The 20837-nt window shown below is 35.6% G+C and overlaps 1 protein-coding gene across 5 annotated transcripts in view; it reads right to left on the bottom strand.

Moving 5' to 3' along the window:
* LOC128984964 (pickpocket protein 19-like) overlaps positions 1-20837 on the bottom strand; it is a 100319-nt gene that overhangs the window by 40700 nt on the left and 38782 nt on the right. For all 5 annotated transcript variants that reach the window (XM_054404366.1, XM_054404360.1, XM_054404346.1 and 2 more), the window contains exon 6: positions 238-297. In XM_054404366.1, the coding sequence (XP_054260341.1) occupies positions 238-297 (60 nt within the window). The remainder of the gene's footprint in view (positions 1-237; positions 298-20837) is intronic.

Below are 20837 nucleotides of genomic sequence, written 5' to 3' on the forward strand. Positions count from 1 at the left end.
TATAAAAAATAGGTTAACTAGGAAACAAGTGCGCTAGTTCAATCTTTGTAACATGGAATCATTCTGTAGGGGTTTGGGTTCTGAGTCCTGGTTTCAGGTTTTTCAATCCACTGTCAATCTTAAATATGATACGTTTTAATATGAGTTCAATTCGATTAAAAAATTATAGTACGGTATCTGAGTATGCAGTATGTATAACTAATATACTGTACATTGAGAACGGTCATAGATACTTACAGTTGTATTTGTTGAGGCAGTTGAGGCCCGAAACATCACATGGGGGATACTTGGTTGCGTCTACAATAACATACATGATAAAACAAAAGCTTGAGTATAACCTCTTATTTGTTTTAATCTTTTAAAGTTTACAGAAGTATCATTTACCATACGGTACCATATATATTAGGATCAATATGATTTTTAACGATTTGAGTTTTACCTTCAGTATCCAATAGTCAATAGTTTAACACACAATGTTAACATAAGAAACTAAACCACTGGTTACCATTAACACTTTAATGGGTGTAATAGAGTTAACAACTAAATATAATGTACTGAATACATTTTAAACCTTTATTAAACACTTTATCGCGATAGTTCCCAACAGGTGGTCCATAGAATTAATGGAATTAGGAATCGCAGGTGGTCTGCGAGAGCTTTGGAAGTGGTCCGTGGGGGACTTGGAGGAACAAATAATTCTTGAATAGAATTAAATTTGATATAAAGAAAAATAAGTTTATTTGGCAAATCAGACATGATGAGTGTTGATTAGTACACAGGGCCGCCCCAAGAGCGGGGTGATCGCCCTGGGCGCCGCGGCTAGGGGGGCACCGGGGCTTTGGGAGGTAAAAGATTTAACAACATTATCGGCAAACCACAAAATAATATTTTACGGGAAACTTGTAAACATGTAATGAATGACAATGACTATTTTAAATAATCAATCTATAGCTTTCGTTTTATTCATAAAACAAATACTGTTATTTAATAAACAACTGGTACAATTACTACTTTTACGTTTGGAATGTGACTTGTTAGCAATACTGCAAGTCGGAGACACACACTGCACGTAATTAATTGTGTAAATTTGCCCACACACCCCACCTACACTTGCTTGTTTCTAACTAACGTCAACTCATATATATTTTGCGGGCCTAACGACAACAATAGAGTGGTAGCAACATCAAATCAAGGAGTGGAGATAACTGAAAAATATGTCAAGCTAATATACAAATAAAATGTAAGCACTAAATGTAAAATAAAATATAATAAAGCTTTTCTGTAGCAAGCAGAGAGTAATTTAGTGTAGCGAGCTGTCTTCTGCCGTGTCCATCTCGTTGGCCCGTTCAGACTATTTTTTTCTTTATCTAGTAGGCTAAATTATATTTTTAATGTAAAATTTTGTTCTAAATAAAAGTATTATAGCTTGAAAATATAAATTTCTGGTTCATGTTTGGCAAATAGCTACATAAATAACTGCTGACGCTGATAGCTTATTAGGGGAAAAATCTATGTTTTTGGGTAAAAACATTGTTCTTTGATATATATATCGTATCACAAAAATCTATGTTAAAACATCGATGTTTGAAATTATAAACAGCGATGTTTTGAAAACATCAATATTCATACTATCACTATTTCTAATTTCAAAGCTCAAACTCTTATGCCAACTCATAGTTGTTTCGTATGATGTCCGTTGTCAGTCGTAAAATCAATGTTTTTAGTAATTTAGTTCAGTGTAGTTGTTACGTTACGTTACGACACAGAAAACATACTACTATAACCCAGAATGCCAACCGCTTGGTAAAAAGCGTTAAATACTTTGAGAGAGCTTTGCCTGTCAGTTTGTAGGCAGCGCCACCAGCGTTGCTATGCACTCGTCAGCTGATGGCGCTGCCTACAAACTGACAGGCAAAGCTCTCTCAAAGTACTTAACGCTTTTTACCATGCGGTTGGCATTCTGGGTTATAGTAGTAGGCCTATGTTTTCTGTGGTTACGATTAGCTCAGTGTTGTACAAACTCGAACTGTGAATAAAGACGTGGTTTTGACGATATGCTAACAGCATGACATTACTAACATTGTTTACATTGACCATCCATGGACCCTTTCCTTTATTTAAACAAACTTAACACTGTATGTAAAGGGTTTATAAAAAATACTTGCAAAACTTTCGATTAAGATATATCGAACGTTGGGTCAATGGGTCTATTGCGTAGACCCCCAAATACCTTTATTGGGGAGGGGGCAAAAATTTAAATGTCGCCCCGGGCGTCTTTTACCCTCGGGGCGGCCCTGTTACTACAAATAAGTTCTTCAATGTTGCAGTTGTTGATTTACCCTCTCGAAATCCAAACTGTGAATTTGTCAATAAATTGTTATTTTCATAATATTCATTCATTTGTTTATGCATGAGATATTCAAAAATTTTGGAAAAGATTGGCACTATTGAAATAGGGCGATAATCACCTTTTTTATATACTGGAATAATTTTAGAAATTTTGAGAAGGTCAGAGAAATAACCAATTTTCAAACATTTACTAATACAAAAAGCCAGAGGCTCACTTATAAAATGAATTATTTGTTTGATGCTATAATTTGAAAACCAGTAATGATCCATAGCTTTTGAATTTGAGAAATTAGCTACAACATTGTTAACCTCTTGCCATGATACCTCCCTCCATTGGAAATGTAATTGTCCTATAGGGGGAGTCCCCAGCAACTCATGCGCAGGTGTGTTGGTGAGAGGGATTTCGTTTTCTAGCTCATTAACACATTGAATAAAATAGTTATTGAGATTGTCAGCATTCAAAATCTCTGACTTAGTTGATGTAGGAGAATATTCATGCGATATAACTTCCCAAGCAGCCTTGCACCTGTTGGGGGCCTTATCAATATATCTTTCAAAAGCTTGCTTTTTGGCTAATTTTATTTCACGATTGTAGGCCTTTTTACAATCAATATAGGTTCTATAGGCATTTTCCAAATTATTTGATTTATGTTTGAGTAAGCTCTTATAAACAGAAAAACAAAGAAGCATTTTTCCCTAAGTTTTCTTAACTTTTCATTATACCAATTAAGTTTTCCTTTCTTATGTCTATTGTTTTGTTTGCACTTAACTAATGGGGAACTAAAATGCCACAAAGATACTAATCTCTTTTAAAAATTCATCAAAAAGTAATTGCTCATTTATTTTACCCATTTTATAGTCCATTATAATTTTCCATTTCTCTTGTACCAATTGATCAACAAAGTGTTTAATATTATTTTCATTTCGCCTTCGTATTATTTGTTTTATTCCTTATTTTGGGTTGTTACATTGTTTTATAGTTTTCTGAAAAAAATCTAATATTAAAGGTTCATGGTCTGCAAAACAATCTCCTACTGTATTTATGTTATATAAATCTGATGAAAAGTTTACAATTATATTATCTATGCATGATTTTCCTCTTGTAGGTTTTTTATTTGTACAAACTAAATTTAGACTTCGCAACAGATTGGCAAATTCAATAGATGTCTTCTTTTCCATTTTTATGATTTCTATGTTAAAATCACCTGCAATGGCTACAAATTTAAATGACTTTAACAGCTTTTTCACAGCAAGCTCAAAATTTTCCAGAAACAAACCAATATCACCACTAGGGGATCTGTAAACACTTAAAACTATAAGATCACTAGCTGACCCGGCGAACCTCGTATCGCCTAAGTTAAAGGTTTCCCCTAAGACAGACCGATGGAAAGAAAGTAATGTTACGTTTAATTTTCAAGATGATCTCGTTCGCATCGCTCAATCACGTCCTGGTTGAAGTTCGTTCACTACGCTCACTCACCTTTGGGTTGGAGCTCGTTCGCTACGCTCACTCACCTTTAGGTTGGAGCTCGTTCGCTGCGCTCACTTGCCTTCAGGTTAGCTCGTTCGCTACGCTCACTCGCCTCCAGGTTGAAGTTCGTTTGCTACGCTCACTCACCTTTTGGTTGCAAATTAGCTGTTGTCATAAATGTAAAAGAAATAATAGTTCTGCACCCTGTTGGTAATCCTTGTAACTTTAATGCTATTGAACATCATAGAATAGAACCAACTTGTTTAATTGAAACAGCTGTTAAGATTCATTAATTCCATTTCTCATAAGATTAACATGGGAAACTCCAGAGCCACTGGGGCGGAGCCCTTTTAAGAATTTCGAAACGGGAAATAGTTTACGTCCGATTCGCATACCTACAGAATTTACACACCAAATTTCATAACGATCGGTGAAGTCGTTCCGGAGGAGTTTGCAGACAAACACTGTGACACGAGAATGTTATATATTAGATAATCAATTATTTTAATACAGCTAAATTCACAATGAAGCTCAATGCAAAATAAGCTAACATATATTTTGGTGAATGTTAACCCTTCTCTTAAAAATATTCCTACCCCACCATTTTTTATACTTTTCCTACACATGATATCTGCAGCAATAAAATCTTTAGGAACAAAGAATTCAACTTCCGACTCTAACCAATGTTCAGACACACATATTACCTGCACTTGCTCTATGGCACAAAAGTGTTCTAATTCTAACATTTTGTTCCTAATAGACCGGATATTAACCTGTAAAATTTTTAAGTATTCTTGATTTTCATTGTTATTTGTTTTAGCATTATTATTTACAGTAAAATCAAAATCATCCATAATTATTGCAGCTACCGGTAATATGTTTTTTGTTTTGTTTTTTCTAAAAAAACTTCATCGATTTGTTCATCTAACATAGTACTATTTACAGTGGTATTTTCTACATTAATTTGACATTTAGATTTACAGACTTCCTTAATATTTACACTTGGGCTGATCACGGCAACCCCCGCACACACACCATTACTCTGCTTTAGTGTCTCACTGTAAGTGAGAACACCCGGAGACACTCTCACTTTATCACTGAGTGCAGACTCTAGCAGTGTAGGACCGGAGACAGTAGGGTGCAGCTCAGTAGTTGGTGATGTAATGTTTGCAGTGTCCATGTTGGTTAGATCAGTAGAATTTACAAGAGATTCAGAAGACATGGTGTCATGTTGGGAAAGATCACTTGATGAATGGTCTCCCCTGTTGCCAGAATCATCAACACAAACAGCTTCGGTACCATTTGAGAAGGTTTCTTGAATGTTGGAAATATGAGACTGTCTTGGGACACCGAAGGATTGTTGTAGCATCTTGACAAATTCAACATATGAAAGGCCATTCCTTAGTTTTCTAGTTGACATTTCCTCATAAACTATGAAATTTACGCTAGCACCGGTAGACCTTTGACATTTTTTTATGTTGTCAATAAAAATGGAGGGTGGAATCAAGTCCCTGACACATCCCATTGGCGAACAATGTAATGTTTTTAATCCTTTCTTCCTAAAATCCTGTATCAACTGTTGAAAAGCAAGCTGGTAGTCAAATATTGTTGGCTTCTCGTAAAACTTGTTTTTAGTAGCTAGTCCATAAACAAAAACACCCTTATATGATTTTTGACATGTTAAATGTGAGTTGATGCGGTCAGAAAGCAGAGGTTTCCCAAAGTTATGTTTGAAGCTTTTTGCGACACCAGCACTCATACACCTCTCACTCAAGAGGTCACGTGAAATACAGTGAGCAAAAGCGGTTTGCTTTTCACCTCCAGCTTGTCTTATTACCTGATTCATGTGGGATTCAATTACTTTTATTTGATGTTCATTGGAATTTGGTTGCAGTCTGTCTAACAATTCAATTATTGAAAAGGCCAGCTTTATTTTCCCTTTAGTGTTCAGATGCATACCATGCCTAGAAAAATGTTTCCGTTAAAAATTATCAAAATCAATCAAGTGTACTTGGTTAATTCTAACAGCCAATTCCCTAATATAATTATTAACCAAGGCAATCTCATAGTGTACCGGATCATTTGGACTCACATCAAAACGAGGAGGGACAGTAGTGATACAGACTGGCCTTGCCTTGCTTAGTGCTTTAAGTTCACTTTCCATATTTTGGTATATTTCCTGAGGTTTCATTTTTGATAAATTGTTAGTCCCAGCTAAGAGTATAAGAGGTGAATTTGGAGATTTGGATGCTAGATTGTAGATTTGCTGCATGGTCCTACCAGGCTTAACTATTCCGCTAATCATCACTTTCCCTTTGCTACATGCACCAACAATTTCCGGGAGTCCCCTTCCTTGACTGTCAGCATATAATTCTGCCTTTACTTCCATTCTTGAGGATTTTATTTCTTTAGTTAAGTGAGCTTTAGGACTATTTTTCTTAGGCTTTGTTTTTGTTGGTGTAATACCCTGAGTTTCATTATCAAAATCCCTGGATACTTCATTTTCCATATACAGCAGTCCATATTTGTTTGATGTACTGATGGTAAATTCTTCAGTGCTTTTAACTCTATGTCCTGAATTCACACCATGTGTCTTCTTTACATTTTTCCAGTTTCAATTTCACTTTTTCCAGAGTCCGGTTTTGCATTTCCTTTGTCATCAGTTTTATCATTGGTTTGAGTGTTAATTAACTCTGGTTGATGGAGTCCCTTATGCATCAAACCAAAAACAACTTCAGCATTAAGTCGTAAGGTAGGGCAGTTATGCCAAAGAAGTGCAAGTTGAACTCTTTTGGTCAGAACAGAAGAATAGTCAATTTTACTTGTCAGTTTTTTGTTTTCAGAACTAAATAAGTTAGGTAGGCCTACTTTGCTTTTCATTTCTTGCAACAAAATGTCGGTAAATATTACCAGGTACACACCGCAATCCACATTGTTCGGTTGTTAAGGCATTTTGTAGGCAATTTTTTGAGGCAATTTGTTAGTCATGACGTAGATTATATGTACCTTTTGAGTCAAAATAAAAGAACTTTTCTAAGCTTGACGAACACTAGCAAGCTCCAGTGTGATCCTTCAGTCCTATATGAATTGTTTGTATCTTCTGGATCATTACTATTAGAAGTGTGCATTGCATCATGTATAGGGAAAAATATGTGCGTCTTAATTGGTATTTATCTTCAGGGGCTCAAGGATATAATGAAAATCTTGTAGACATTTAATTGCATGTGCCATCACAGGACTCATTAATAAAATGTTTTCACTGGGTTCAAGTAAAGCCGAGAGTGTATCATAGTACAACTGTATTGTTTCATCAGTGATCCACTTATTTTCCAAAATTGATAGACTAATTGAAGGTATTTTATCAGTGCTAGTTTGCTTATTTACTTGTTTTGTTTTTTCATTTGTATTACATGTTTTACAAGTTTCATGAGGGGAATTCACTTTACCAGATTGGGCCATTGTCTTTAATGAGTTATTGGTCATAGACTTTGGTCGGCTGGGTGCACTTAAGCTTAATTTGTTTTGCAGTTGAGTTATTTTTTTACTATCAGGAGTTTTTTTTCATACTTATCTTTGACAGTAACTTTTCCTGTCAGTTTCTCAGCCTCAAAAAGGGCCAATTTATAAGTTTGTTTATGTTTATTGGCAACTGAATCCAGTGTATACTTGGATTTATTAGTATTATAATCACAGATACTAGCTTTGCCTAATATGTTTTTCTCATTCGTAGCAAAGAAACTAACCTCATATTTTACTACATTTTTATGTGTCTCTTTATCGATTCCAATTGTTGATTCCACTAATTTTAGTAATAAAAGTTCACATTTTGTATAAGAAAATAGAAGGTAAGTTTTTATTAAATCACAATCTGTAAGTAAACATAAAAATTCAATAAGTAAACAAAATAATAATTTGAACACATGTTAGAAATAAAATGTAAATAAAACATATGCTAACACCTCCTCCTCTATTTACTGTGCTGCGGCACTTTACGAAGAATCAGCTGGTCAACATGTCTTCTTATTATTCGTCCATCTTCCAGCTGAACTACGTACATTACATGTCCTTGCTTTTGAGTTATATAGCCCGAATACCACTTGGACGAACCATTGACATATTCCCGCGCTTGCACTTTATCTCCAACTTTGAAATTCCTTTTTATACCGACTTGAACTCCCTTCTTCTGATATTTGTTCAGTTCTAATGTTGGGACAATTATTGCTAGGTTTGTTCGTACACTCCTTCCAAACATTAGGTGATATGCTGATGTACCTGTTGAATTCGGGGATTGCCTGAGTTGCATTAGAAGTCTTTGGATTTTATTTTGCAGTGTACCCTTTTCTCCCTCCATGGATTTTAACGCCTTCTTGACAGTCTGCACGTACCTTTCAGCCTGGCCATTTGAGTTTGGATGGTATGGTGCCGTTGTTCTGTGAATAATCCCACATTCATTCATGAAGTTTTTGAACTCTTGAGAAACAAACTGTCTTCCATTATCTGAAACTAGGATGTGAGGAAACCCAAAAGTTGAGAAGATTTTCCGTAATTCTTGGACTGTCCATGTACTTGTAGTTGTTTTCGTCTGTATCACATCCACCCACTTACTAAAGGCATCCACTAATATCAGGTACTGTTGGCCATCTGTTGGTCCTAAGAAATCAATGTGCACCCTCTCCCATGGATTAGAAGGTTGTTCCCATGGATGGATAGTTTTCCTCGGGTTGTTGCATTTTTCAATGCATTGTCGACATTCAGTTAACATATCTTCAATATCCTTGTCTATACTTTTCCACCAGCAAAAACTGCGAGCTAAAGCCTTCATTTTTATTCCTCCTAAATGAGCTACGTGTAGTTCTCGAAGCACATGAGGTCTGAGAGATTGAGGTATCATGACTCTCCAGCCCTTCAGTACACAATCATCTTGAATGGACAGCTCGTTATCGTGAAATCCGTATTGTTCAACAGATTGTCCCGATTTCAAGGCCTGTAGGACTGGACCCAAAACAGCATTGTTGAGAGTTTCCTTAGCCACCACGGTACTGTTGATATTGAGTGTTTCCAGTTGATTTATGTGGTACTTCGAGAGGTCATCTACAGAATGTTCTTGTACAACTTCGATAGGGAATCGAGAGAGATAATCTGCATTGCAATGATGAGCAGTTTGCCTGTACTCTATGTCATAGTCGAACCCGGAGAGAAAGTGAGCATAGTTGAATATCCGTGTTGCCGAGATTGTTGGTAAGGTCTTTGCTGGATTAAAAATTGACACCAGCGGTTTGTGATCAGTGATCAAAGTAAATTTGCGGCCATAACAAAATGGGAAAAACTTTTTCAGGCCCCAATATATTCCCAAGGCTTCCTTATCGATTTGAGAGTATTTTTGTTCTGATTTTGATAAAGATCGAGAGGCGAAGGCATTTGGCCTGTCTGTTCCATCCCTATAGCGGTGCGAAAGAACGGCTCCTACACCTACCGGCGAAGCATCAGTAGCTAAGACCAGTGGCAAGCTAGGATCAAAGTGTACCAACACGTCATCACTTGTAATAATTTCTTTAATCTTCAGAAAACTCTGTTCACAAGCAGAGCTCCATGTAAAAGTGTTTCCTTTTCGTAGCAGCCGATTCAAAGGATGTAGCAGTGTAGCCAAATTCTTTATGAATTTGTTGTAATAATTCGCAAGGCCTAGGAAAGTTCGGAGTTCAGTTACGTTCTCTGGTCTTTTACATTTTAAAATGCTCTGTATTTTAGCATCTGACTTGTGTAGTCCTTTGCTATCGATCACATGACCTAAATACTCAATTTTGTTCTGGAAAAACTTACACTTCTCTCTATTTAACCTCAAATCATTCAACTTCAATCGTTCAAACACCTGTTCCAGTCGGCGAAGAAGCTGTTCCCTGTTAGATCCTTGGACAATTACGTCGTCAAAGAAACATTGTACGCCTTCTAAGTTATGTAATGTTTTGTCCATGAATCTTTGCCATAACAAGGGTGCCACTTTTACTCCAAACATTAATCTGTTCACTTTAAACAGCCCTTTGTTAGTACTGATTGTTTGCATGATGGCACTGTCTTCGTCCATCTCCATGTGCAAGTATGCATTACTGATATCAAGAGTACAAAATATCTTTCCACAATGCATCTTTGACATGATATCATCAATCCGAGGTATAGGGTAATGTTCGTCTTTAATAACTTTGTTCAAAGTCACCTTGTAGTCAGCACATATTCTGACTGAACCATTGGGTTTGACAACCGGCACAATGGGTGTGCCCCAATCGGATGATTCGACACGTGTGATTATACCCAAAGTCTCCAGTCTTTCAAGTTCCTTCTCTACTTTTTCTTGTAATGCATATGGCATGTGTCTAGGTTTGATGTAAATTGGCTGGGTTTCGTCTTTTACATTAAAATGACCCTTTTCTTTTGGTATTTTCCCAATGCCTTCTTTGAAAATGTCTTCGTATCGAATCATCAAATCATCTAGTTCTTGGATGTTTTCGTTTTCACTTGAATTTAATGAATGTATGTCAGCTGCATCAAGTTGAATCTCTCTTATCCATTCTCTTCCGAATATAGAGTCTACACACTTGTTAACAATGTACAGTTTTCCAACAAAACTTTGATCTTTATACTGAACATTTACAAAAACAACTCCTCTTGGATTGATTATTTCCCCAGTGTATGTCTTGAGTTGAACATTTGTCTTGAAAATCTTTTTTGGAGAGTTTAAAAGCTTAAATGTATCGTATGATACAATACTGAGAGCCGCTCCTGTATCTAACTCCATTGTCATGAGTCGTCCTTCCACTTTTACCTCGAGCATAAACTTGTCATTTGATTTTGAATGAAGTTGGTAAATTTCATGAGTGTCATCATAGCTTGTATTTTCTGCGGTTTCATCTGATTGTTTTACTTCTTTGTTTGGTTTTCTTAGACATACTCTTGCTAAGTGACCAAAACGTTTACAAGAGTTGCATTCTGTATTTTTGAACTTGCATTGATGTGCTCTATGTGAATCATCACCACATCTATAGCATTTGTTTCTCAGTTTCTCCAAACGAGTTTGATACTCAGAGAGTTGTATATTGTTAGATTTACAAGGTTTCCTATCTGGCTGTTTGTTCTTGCTTGATACTTGGTGTACTTCCTCTTGATTTTCATTTGTCTTTACTATTCTGCTTTCACTTTTCGCTAGTTCCAATGTAGCAGCCTTTTTGACTACTTCTTTAAACGGTTGCAATAGTTTATCTTGAAGAAGTTGAAGACGTATATCAGAGTCTTTTAATCCCCTGACAAACTGCATTCGAAGTAGAATTTCAGATACAGATTCATTACAACTTGTACAAGTAAACTGACATTCTACACTGAGCTTTCTAAGAGCATTAGCGTAGCTTGTACAGGTTCATTACACAATTGGGTACGTGTCGTAAATTTGTGCTGACGTGCCCAAATACTGGGTTTTGGTTCTAGTTGAGCCATTAACATGTGAATCAATTCCTCATATGGCTTGTTATGTGGGTCATCTGGTATGCAAAGATCGTATAGCTGTTCATGTATTTGTGGGGTGATTGCCTGTAAAAATAAATCCACTTTGACTCTTGGACTTAAGTTTCCCCGTAATTTTGTGTAGTTTTCAAAACGTCGAGTGAAGTTTTGAAAACTTTCCTCTGGTGTATACGGCTGGAAAGGAATATTAGATACATTTTGACATGTTGCAGAAGCAGAAATTGCTGTATGTGTATCGTACTTTTTCTTTTCTGCTTCAAGGAATGTCCGTATCTCTCTATATATTTCTTCTAACTGCCATCGAATTTCTAATTCACTTTCTACTGAATTTGTGTGAAGTTCAATATTTGACTGTGTAACCTCAATTTCAGCCCATATTGCTAAAAGTTTATCTGTGTAGTAAGTGCATGTATCTTGAGAATGTTCACATGTTGGTAAATCATCCTTGAGTTTGATCAAGCGTAGTTCTAGTAATTTCCTTTTCTTTAGACATAAGTCAAATTCTTTTCTACTTTTTCCATTTTACTCGTCGCCATTGTTGATTCCACTAATTTTAGTAATAAAAGTTCACATTTTGTATAAGAAAATAGAAGGTAAGTTTTTATTAAATCACAATCTGTAAGTAAACATAAAAATTCAATAAGTAAACAAAATAATAATTTGAACACATGTTAGAAATAAAATGTAAATAAAACACATGCTAACACCAATAATTTTAGCCGGCCAATGAGGAAAACCTTTAAACCTTAGTATACACTAAATCATTTATTTTCCAAGCATTTGTATCACTCAAGTCACCAATATCATTTGTTTTGGTTGATGAAGTATTCATTTTCATCAGAATGCTTTATAACTTGTTGACATTAAGTAAATTAAAATCAGAACCACTAATCCAAGGTAACCTGTAGGTTATGTGGTGCTGTTTTTATGCTTTTAAGAGAAAATGTTTCACTAAAAACTGCAGTCTATCCATTCAATTTGCAATAAATTGGTAGAACTTGATTATACAACAAAATTTTTAACATAAAACTTGTTTAAAATTTTGAAAAATATCAATTATTTAGGATCACAATCAGTCAGACTGTATCAAGTTAACCTCACTTTTCTTCAGCCAATACTTTCTTTTCTTTTCGTTACCAATAATTTCTCCATATACAATGGTATAGAGGGAGAAAGTAAAAATGACAGTTTAGCTGAAATTTTGTAAAAATAAACCTTATGTTTGCATTAATGTATTACTTTTATTGCCTTTTAACGTTGCCAAACATTCGTGTGCATCAAGCAAATGGTGGTCCGCAAAACCGCGATCACTGTACTGTCATGCTAAGTGGTCTGCGGAATCCACCGAGTTGGGAACAGTGGCGGATCCAGAGCCACCCCCCCCCCCTTGGGCATACATATACATATATTTTTTACTTTATGTAGTACAGTAGTGCATACAAATTGCGTAAAATAATTTGTCACACTAACTTTGGACAAAGAAATGGTATAAAACTGCCAATTTGGAGACTTAGTTTACACACATTTTTCGGGGGGGGGGGGGGGCACCCCCGAACCCCCCCAGACGCCCTGGTTTGCCCCCCCCCTTGTGACTGTTCTAGATCCGCCACTGGTTGGGAACCACTGCTTTAGCCATTACTTTCATTTCATTTTAAAAGTTATAATAAGTTGCTAAATTCTTGTAAAGTGTTTTAAAGAAAGTGTTAAGCTGTAACACATGAACAGTTTTTATCTATATACAGGGTGGAACAAAGTTAGTGTTAAAAGATTTTATGTGTTAAACTACTAAGTATTGGTGACAAAATGGCGCCAATTTAAGTTTCCATACCCTCACAGGTAGGGAATAACAGACAATTTAAGATTTTTATTTTTACTTACTCAGCCTACATAAAATGGCCATAAGTGCATTAAACATGGTTTTTATTCCAAATTCATTGTCATTTTCAGAATCCTCGTTAAATTTCCAATAGTAATAGTACAAATTCATTGAGATTAAACATCTGCATAGGCCCTTATTTGGCCATGGAAGTTTGAATTTGTGATTTTTTATAAATAAGTAATAACTTTTTCCAAAGTTTTTCTATACTACACTGGACTGTAGAGAGTGTCAAATATTACTAAAAACATCTGCAGTTAATAACCTTTAAAATGATATATAAACATCTACTGTTCCTTTGATTTGTCGTTCTCAAATTTAAGAGTTTCTCATGAAAAACACAGAACGGCTAATGTTTAGTTTCCTTTAAAAAAACATTTATTGGCTTTTATGATACGGCAGCAGCTGCTTTTAAAATCATGTTTAAATGTGTATTATTGCAATTTTCAGAATCCTTGTAAAATTCCTAATAAGAATATTGAGGAATTGTTAGGATTAACACTTTATGAAACTATGTTTTGTAATGAATTTTCATTTAGGGGGTTTTCTTCTTATTTATTGGAATAAATTAAATTTCGTTTACGGTGTTAGTTCTATGGCACATTCAACCGATGTGCGAGATTGACTTAAAGCAAAATACACAACTTGAATGATAAGAATGATAATGATGGATCATAAGGTGTGGTTTGCTGGCATGCCAGGCCGACAGACCTAAGTCCACTATACTTGCTTTGTGTGTTATGTGGAGTACTTGGTCTACTCATCTTTAGTGGAAGATAATCAGGAAATTAACTACTGGATAATGAATGCAGATGTGCTAGTCAGAGGAACGTTGTATTTTAATGTTATGGTTGGTGCCACGTGCAAAAAAAGCTTGGCTGTGTATCTGGGAAAATGGAGGAGATTTTGAAAAAAAAACTCAAGTAGTTGGCATCAAATAGAAGGCAACTATTAAAACGTCAAGGAAGTAAGGAACAGTTATTTAAGTTTCGAATATTGTGTGTTTTAGAATTAACTTTTAGTTTTTGTATAAATAGGCCTAACTAAAACTAAGTATTTTTGAGGTGTTAACAATTATTTTAGTTAAAAAATATATCACTTGACTGAGTTATTTCCATTAGCATGTGTCTAAGCACTACAATCAATTAATTGGTATCCTATACTTAGGTTAATTTTCGGTTTTCGGTGAACATATTACAACATTGTTAAGTGTAGTATCTACATAATTTTATAGGCTAATCCATTGGAAGTATTTGCTTAGGCTAAAAAAAATCTTAAGTTAAAGTTTTTAGTAATATTTGACACTCTCTACAGTCCAGTGTAGTATAGAAATACTTTGGAAAAAGTTTTTACTTTTTTTATAAAAAATCACAAATTCAAACTTCCATGGTCAAATAAGGGCTCATGCAGATGTTTAATCTCAATGAATTTGTACTATTATTATTGGAAATTTAACGAGGATTCTGAAAATGACAATTAATTTGAAATAAAAACAATGTTTAATGCACTTATGGCCATTTTATGTAAGTAAGTACAAATATTTTGAAAAAATCTTAAATTGTCTGTTATTCCCTACCAGTGAGGGTATGGAAACTTAAATTGGTACCATTTTGTCACCAATACTTAGTAGTTTAACACATAAAATTTTTTAACACTAACTTTGTTCCACCCTGTATATAATACGCTAAGCCGATTTTTGTGAACAGAACTCCTCGCTCATTTTTTGACAGATTTTGATGATTAAAGTGTCAAAAAAATTGCCCTGATCTGTAGTTTTGCAAAGTGTTTTTCGTTTTTTGATATCTTTATTAGTTTGGTCAGGATCTTCCATCAAAGTTGGGTTTTCTCCCATAAGATTAACATGGGGGAATCTAAATATTTAATTGGAAACGTTGTCTCCACTTATTTGAGAGAACGGCTGGGCGTAGAAACTTGGTAGAGGTGTCCAAAGAAAGGTCTTGGTCTGTAGATGAGTTATCAAAAGAAAAACGGAGTAAATTTGCATAGGGCTCTGCCCCAGACGCCTTTAAAGATCCCTCCACAGATTTGTTTACATTTTGGTCATGTGGATAATACTTTTTAATAAAACAGCTGTTAATTTTAAAATTGTGTTTTAAACAACACACATTTATTGGGAGTTACTGAATTGTCCAAAAGAAGTATTTGCAATGCTATTTTCTGATTTTAAAATTGATTTTCCTCTGTATCATTTGTGTTGCGATAAAAAGTTTCACTACCAAATCAGTGGAAAATCCTTTTATCACAATAACTCCTACAATTGTTTCTTATTGAACTATCTTAGGCCTATATCTATTTTACTGATAGACAGGTGTCTGCCTTTTTCACACCTTTTCCCTATATTTTATCATATTATTCTAGACAGATCATCATAGGTTCATGAGATTATTGTCATACATGCTTTTAATCATTGGAAAAATCTTCGCTGGTGTAATACAATGCAAAATAATACAAGTGCAGAAGGGCACGGTGCCCATTTGAGCCGTGTCCATATTCTGTTTAATTAATAGTGGTTTACAGCAACTGGATAAAACATTTTATGTAGAATAGAACAATAATTATGTAGTTAGTTGTTCATGATTTAGAAAGTCATTAAGCTGGAAAACTGCAATATACTGCAGACTTTTCAGAGAGGTTACTTCGATGTATTCATTAAGCTTAGTGAAAACATAATATAGATATGTATACAAATAATAACTTGAACTCTTTGAATGTTATTAGACTAACGAAAGGGGTTGTGCATGTTTACTAGCGCTACTCAGCAACAAAAACCATTTAGTTTATCTCTAAAATATATATTCTTAGAGTGCATTAAGCTGCAACCTAAAAAATCTATGTAACTTACCCATATAATATATATACAGGGTGACAAAAAAGTCTGGAAACGGCCTAATATCTTTTTAACTAAATCCGTTAGAAAAGTCAAACCTTTCACATCAACTTACATGTATCAAAACTACTTTTTCCAAGCATTTTCATGTTTTTACCTCTACCAGGGGACGACCCATGATGAGTTGGTACATAATCTTTAATGTAAGCATAGGTTGATATGCACATAATTTTTAAGGTCTGGTCAAGTGGAGTTCATTGCCGGAAACCGCGTCTCAAAAGGTTCATCCGTTACAAAATGGCGGCTGTTCAAAGTTATTGTGGAATATACCTTTACGGGCCTTAGTATTGATAAATACTCGTATTAAACATTATCTTGAGAGCTGAAATTGTATTTTAAAGTCAACTAGCTCATAGACTAAGTTTATTCAATCTTCAAAACAAATTTAACCGGGTTTCAGATTTCCCGGCTAATTTTGACTATGAATATTTACCATTACTAAGGCCTGTGCAGGTATATTCCGCAAGAACTTTGAAATGCCGCCATTTTGTAACGGATGAACCTTTTTTGACGCGGTTTCCAGCAATGAAATCCACTTGACCAGACCTTTTAAATTTTGTGCATATCAACCTACGCTTACATTAACCCTTAGAGTGCCAGGCGAGAAATAAAAGTAACGCTCAAAAAATGCCGATGATTTTTCCCGAAGGTCGCGCTAAAAATGCCGAGCGCGATCTGGCGATTTTTAGGTTAAAATTTCGTAAAAATTGAATTTTCGATATTTCGACCAACGAAAATCGATGTATCGCATCTAGTAACTTTCGACTCAATGTTAATATATGGGTTAAAAGAATCCGAGTATCCATTCGGTTGTTATGACAATTGTTCGATCGTTACGAAACGTCCGGTCAGCCGGACGTTGGCACTTTTGGCTCGTTCTAAAAACGTCCGGTCGGCCGGACGTCGGCACTTTTGGCTCGTTTTAAAAACGTCCGGTTCCCCGGACGTTGGCACTCAAAGGGTTAAAGATTATGTACCTACTCCTAATGGGCCGTCCCCTGGTGAAGGTACAAAAATAGTAATGCTTGCAAAAAGTTGTTTTCCTACATATAAGTTGACGTGAAAGGTTTGAATTTTCTAACGAATTTAGTTAAAAAGATATCAAGCCGTTTCCAGACTTTTTTGTCACCCGTATAATATATAATATAGTTACAAAATGCTCAAACTCTCATTGTGACATTTATAATTCGGCTTATATTTCTCCAACAGAAAATTCATCTGCAGAAGAATTTTATTGTGCTCTTACTATGTCATTCGCATTATTTGTTGCCAATGAAGCTGCACTACCATATAAATGAGGAGGCCCCTAACAGTTCAAGAATAAAAGCCAACTTTACTTCAAGTATATTCCACTACACCTAACATTCCGTAGAGAGATTATATTGCCCCAGTCAGAAAATCAGAAATCAGATATCCTTTATTGTCCTTAAGCAAAACAATCTTGCAATAGACATGGTCACATATTATGGTACAATAGGGTTACACAGTAATCCAGTCAGACTGGATTAATAATATTTTCACTCTATCATCGCAGTTAGCTGAAGTTACATAAACCTCAAGAGTAACCGTCGATTTTGACGGGTTTCCCCTATTATAATATAATAGACTAGTGCACCTGTTGATTGAATTCGAGCAATTAATTGGATAGCATTACAGGCGTTATTTCAAAACGAATAACAGTCATAATTTCCGAGGGTTTAAAAGAGTCAACTCAAAGATAATAAATCAAATCAAATCAAATCAAATCAGTTTTATTTCCACAATATATACAAAATTTATAATTTTTCAAAAAATAAAATACGAATATATATAGTCTTGAAGCATTATACAGTACATTGTTTACGTAAAATAATTCAAGTAAAATTAAATTTATAAAGTTATTAATAGTATGAACTTAAATACTAGTTGAAATATGATTGGAATAATAACTTATGTAATAGGTAATGGAAATGAGTCTACATAGACCTCAGTGGTCTGTGCGTAGACTCGAGTTGTTAAAAATTATATTTTTTGAGCTAATTTGCAATTGAAGAAAAAGTTTAATACCCCCGCCGCAGCAAATTTGCAGACTAAGCGAATTTCAACTTGTCTGATTACATTTTTACTCAAATATTTCCATAAATAAGACATATTTATTCCCTATTTAAATAACATTAGATTTAACAAGTGCTTAGGTTTGCTGCTACGGGGAAGGTAAAAAGTGTTTTTTGACCATACGTGAATAGTAGGGGAGGAAATAAATAAATTTGCCAAATTTTATCAATGTATATCCATAAACAAGTAAACTACAACAATTTTTATTTCATCCATAAGAATAACATGGGAATTTTAAATTTACAATTTTTTGGAATTTTCTCCGTAACCATTAGGCGCATTATAACGGTTCAATATACTAAATTATTTGTTTTTTTAAGCTCTACAAAATAGTTTAGAAAGAAATTGCAAAATTTTATGTTTTTTGGGTCAAAAATGGGAAAAACCCATTTTTACTCCATAAAAGCCCCCATAAACCCCCGTTCCCATGGTCTGATCATGCTGGTTCGCGAACTCGTTCGAATAAACGTACGTTTACACGTTTGTACCAAATTTCATCAAAATCGGATAATTTTTGCTCGAGTTATTGCGCTAACGGACACATATATATATAAATATATATATATATATATATGAATTTGAACGGATGGTGTTTTTGGCCTCTAGGGACCTCAAAATGAAAAAAAAAATCGGTCCCGCGTCCAGGTCTTACCATGAGTACTACGGTAATAGCTTATTCCCTATATGGGAAATTCGCTAAAATTAAATAAAAATTTACTATGTGCTATGGGAATGTACTCTGCTATACACTCTGCACTGCAAGCCTTACTACTTCCTTCACCATTTCCTACGTCGTGGGGCCTGTTTCCTTCCCTTCGCATAGCATTTAAGTGTTAGATACATTTATCTAACTGTCCAAACGGTTCCCCCACTCTGCATTGCCAGTCTTTACTACTTCCTTCACCACTTCCTACGTCGTGGGGCCTGTTTCCTTTCCTTCTCAAAGCATTTTAGGATTAAAGATACATTAATCTAACTGCTACAGACGGTTCTCACACTATGCTCATACTTTAGTACTTCCTAAGCCACTTCCTACATCGTGGACCTGTTTTCATCACTTTCCATAGCATTTTAGTATTTTAGATACGTTAATCTAATTGCCACAAACATTACCCACACTCTGCACTGCTAGCCTTTACTACTTCTTTTACCATTTTCTATGTCGTGGGGATGCTTCCATCCCTTCTCATAGCATTTCAGCATTGCAGATACATTAATCTAACTGCTACAAATGGTTTCCAGCTCCCACACTCCACACTGCTAACCTTACTACTTCCTTCACCTCTTCTTACGTCGTGGACCTGTTTCCCTCCCTTCCCATAGCATTTTAGGATTGCAGATCCCTTAATCTAATCGTCATAAACAGTACCCACACTCCGGACAGCTCGCCTTGACTACTTCCTTCACCACTTCATACGTCTCGGACCTGTTTCCCTTCCTTCCCATAGCATTTTAGGATTGCATATCCCTTAATCTAATCGTCATAAACAGTTCCCACACTCCGGACTGCTCACATTTACTACTTCCTTCACCACTTCCTACGTCACGGACCTGTTTCCCTCCCTTCCCATAGCATTTTAGGATTGCAGATACCTTAATCTAATCATCACAAACAATTCCCACAGTCCGGACTGCTTGTCTTTACTACTTCCTTCACCACTTCCTACGTCACGGACCTGTTTCCCTCACTTCCCATAGCATAATAGGATTGCAAATATCTTAATCTAATCGTCATAAAAAGTTCCCACTCTCCGGACTGCTCGCTTTTACTACTTCCTTCACCACTTCCTACGTCACGGACCTGTTTCCCTCCCTTCCCATAGCATTTTAAGATTGTAGATACCTTATTCTAATCGTCATAAACAGTTTCCACACTCCGGACAGCTCGCCTTGGCTACTTCCTTCACCACTTCCTACATCGCGGACCTGTTTTCCTCCCTTCCCATAGCATTTTAGGATTGCAGATACCTTAATCTAATCGTCACAAACAATTCCCACAGTCCGGACTGCTTGTCTTTACTACTTCCTTCACCACTTCCTACGTCACGGACCTGTTTCCCTCACTTCCCATAGCATAATAGGATTGCAAATATCTTAATCTAATGGTCATAAACAGATCCCATAACCCGAACAGCTCGCCTTTACTCCTCTTCCTTCACCACTTCCTACGTCGGGGACCTTTTTCCTTCCCTTCCAATAGCATCTTAGGATTGCAGATACCTTAATCTAATCGTCATAAACAGTTCCCACACTCCGGACAGCTCGCCTTGACTACTTCCTTCACCACTTCCTACGTCACGGACCTCAAGCTAGTGTCGTCATTTGATTATATTTATGATCCATACCATTTCTGTTCCAATATCTGTGGAATAATGCTATCAGCTATTTCTTTATCTTCTGCATTCAAAAGTCAACAGCTGATCATATGTCTTTGTTTATGTGTCAAATACTCTGCTTCCATAAGGATTACATTGAAACTTTGAGACCCAAGCGGATTCCTGAGAGACTTTTTTAACGCCATATAGATGTTGGCACTCACCGATATGGTCTTTATCACCATGCAAAATTTGAAAACGATTGATTCAGCCGTCTAGGAGGAGTTTGCATATTACGAAATGCATAAGAGTCAA

Source organism: Macrosteles quadrilineatus, unplaced genomic scaffold (assembly GCF_028750875.1).
Source record: "Macrosteles quadrilineatus isolate MER2022 unplaced genomic scaffold, UCM_ALF_1.0 Scaffold_1__1_contigs__length_201487025, whole genome shotgun sequence".
Classification (NCBI taxonomy): Eukaryota; Metazoa; Arthropoda; class Insecta; order Hemiptera; family Cicadellidae; genus Macrosteles; species Macrosteles quadrilineatus.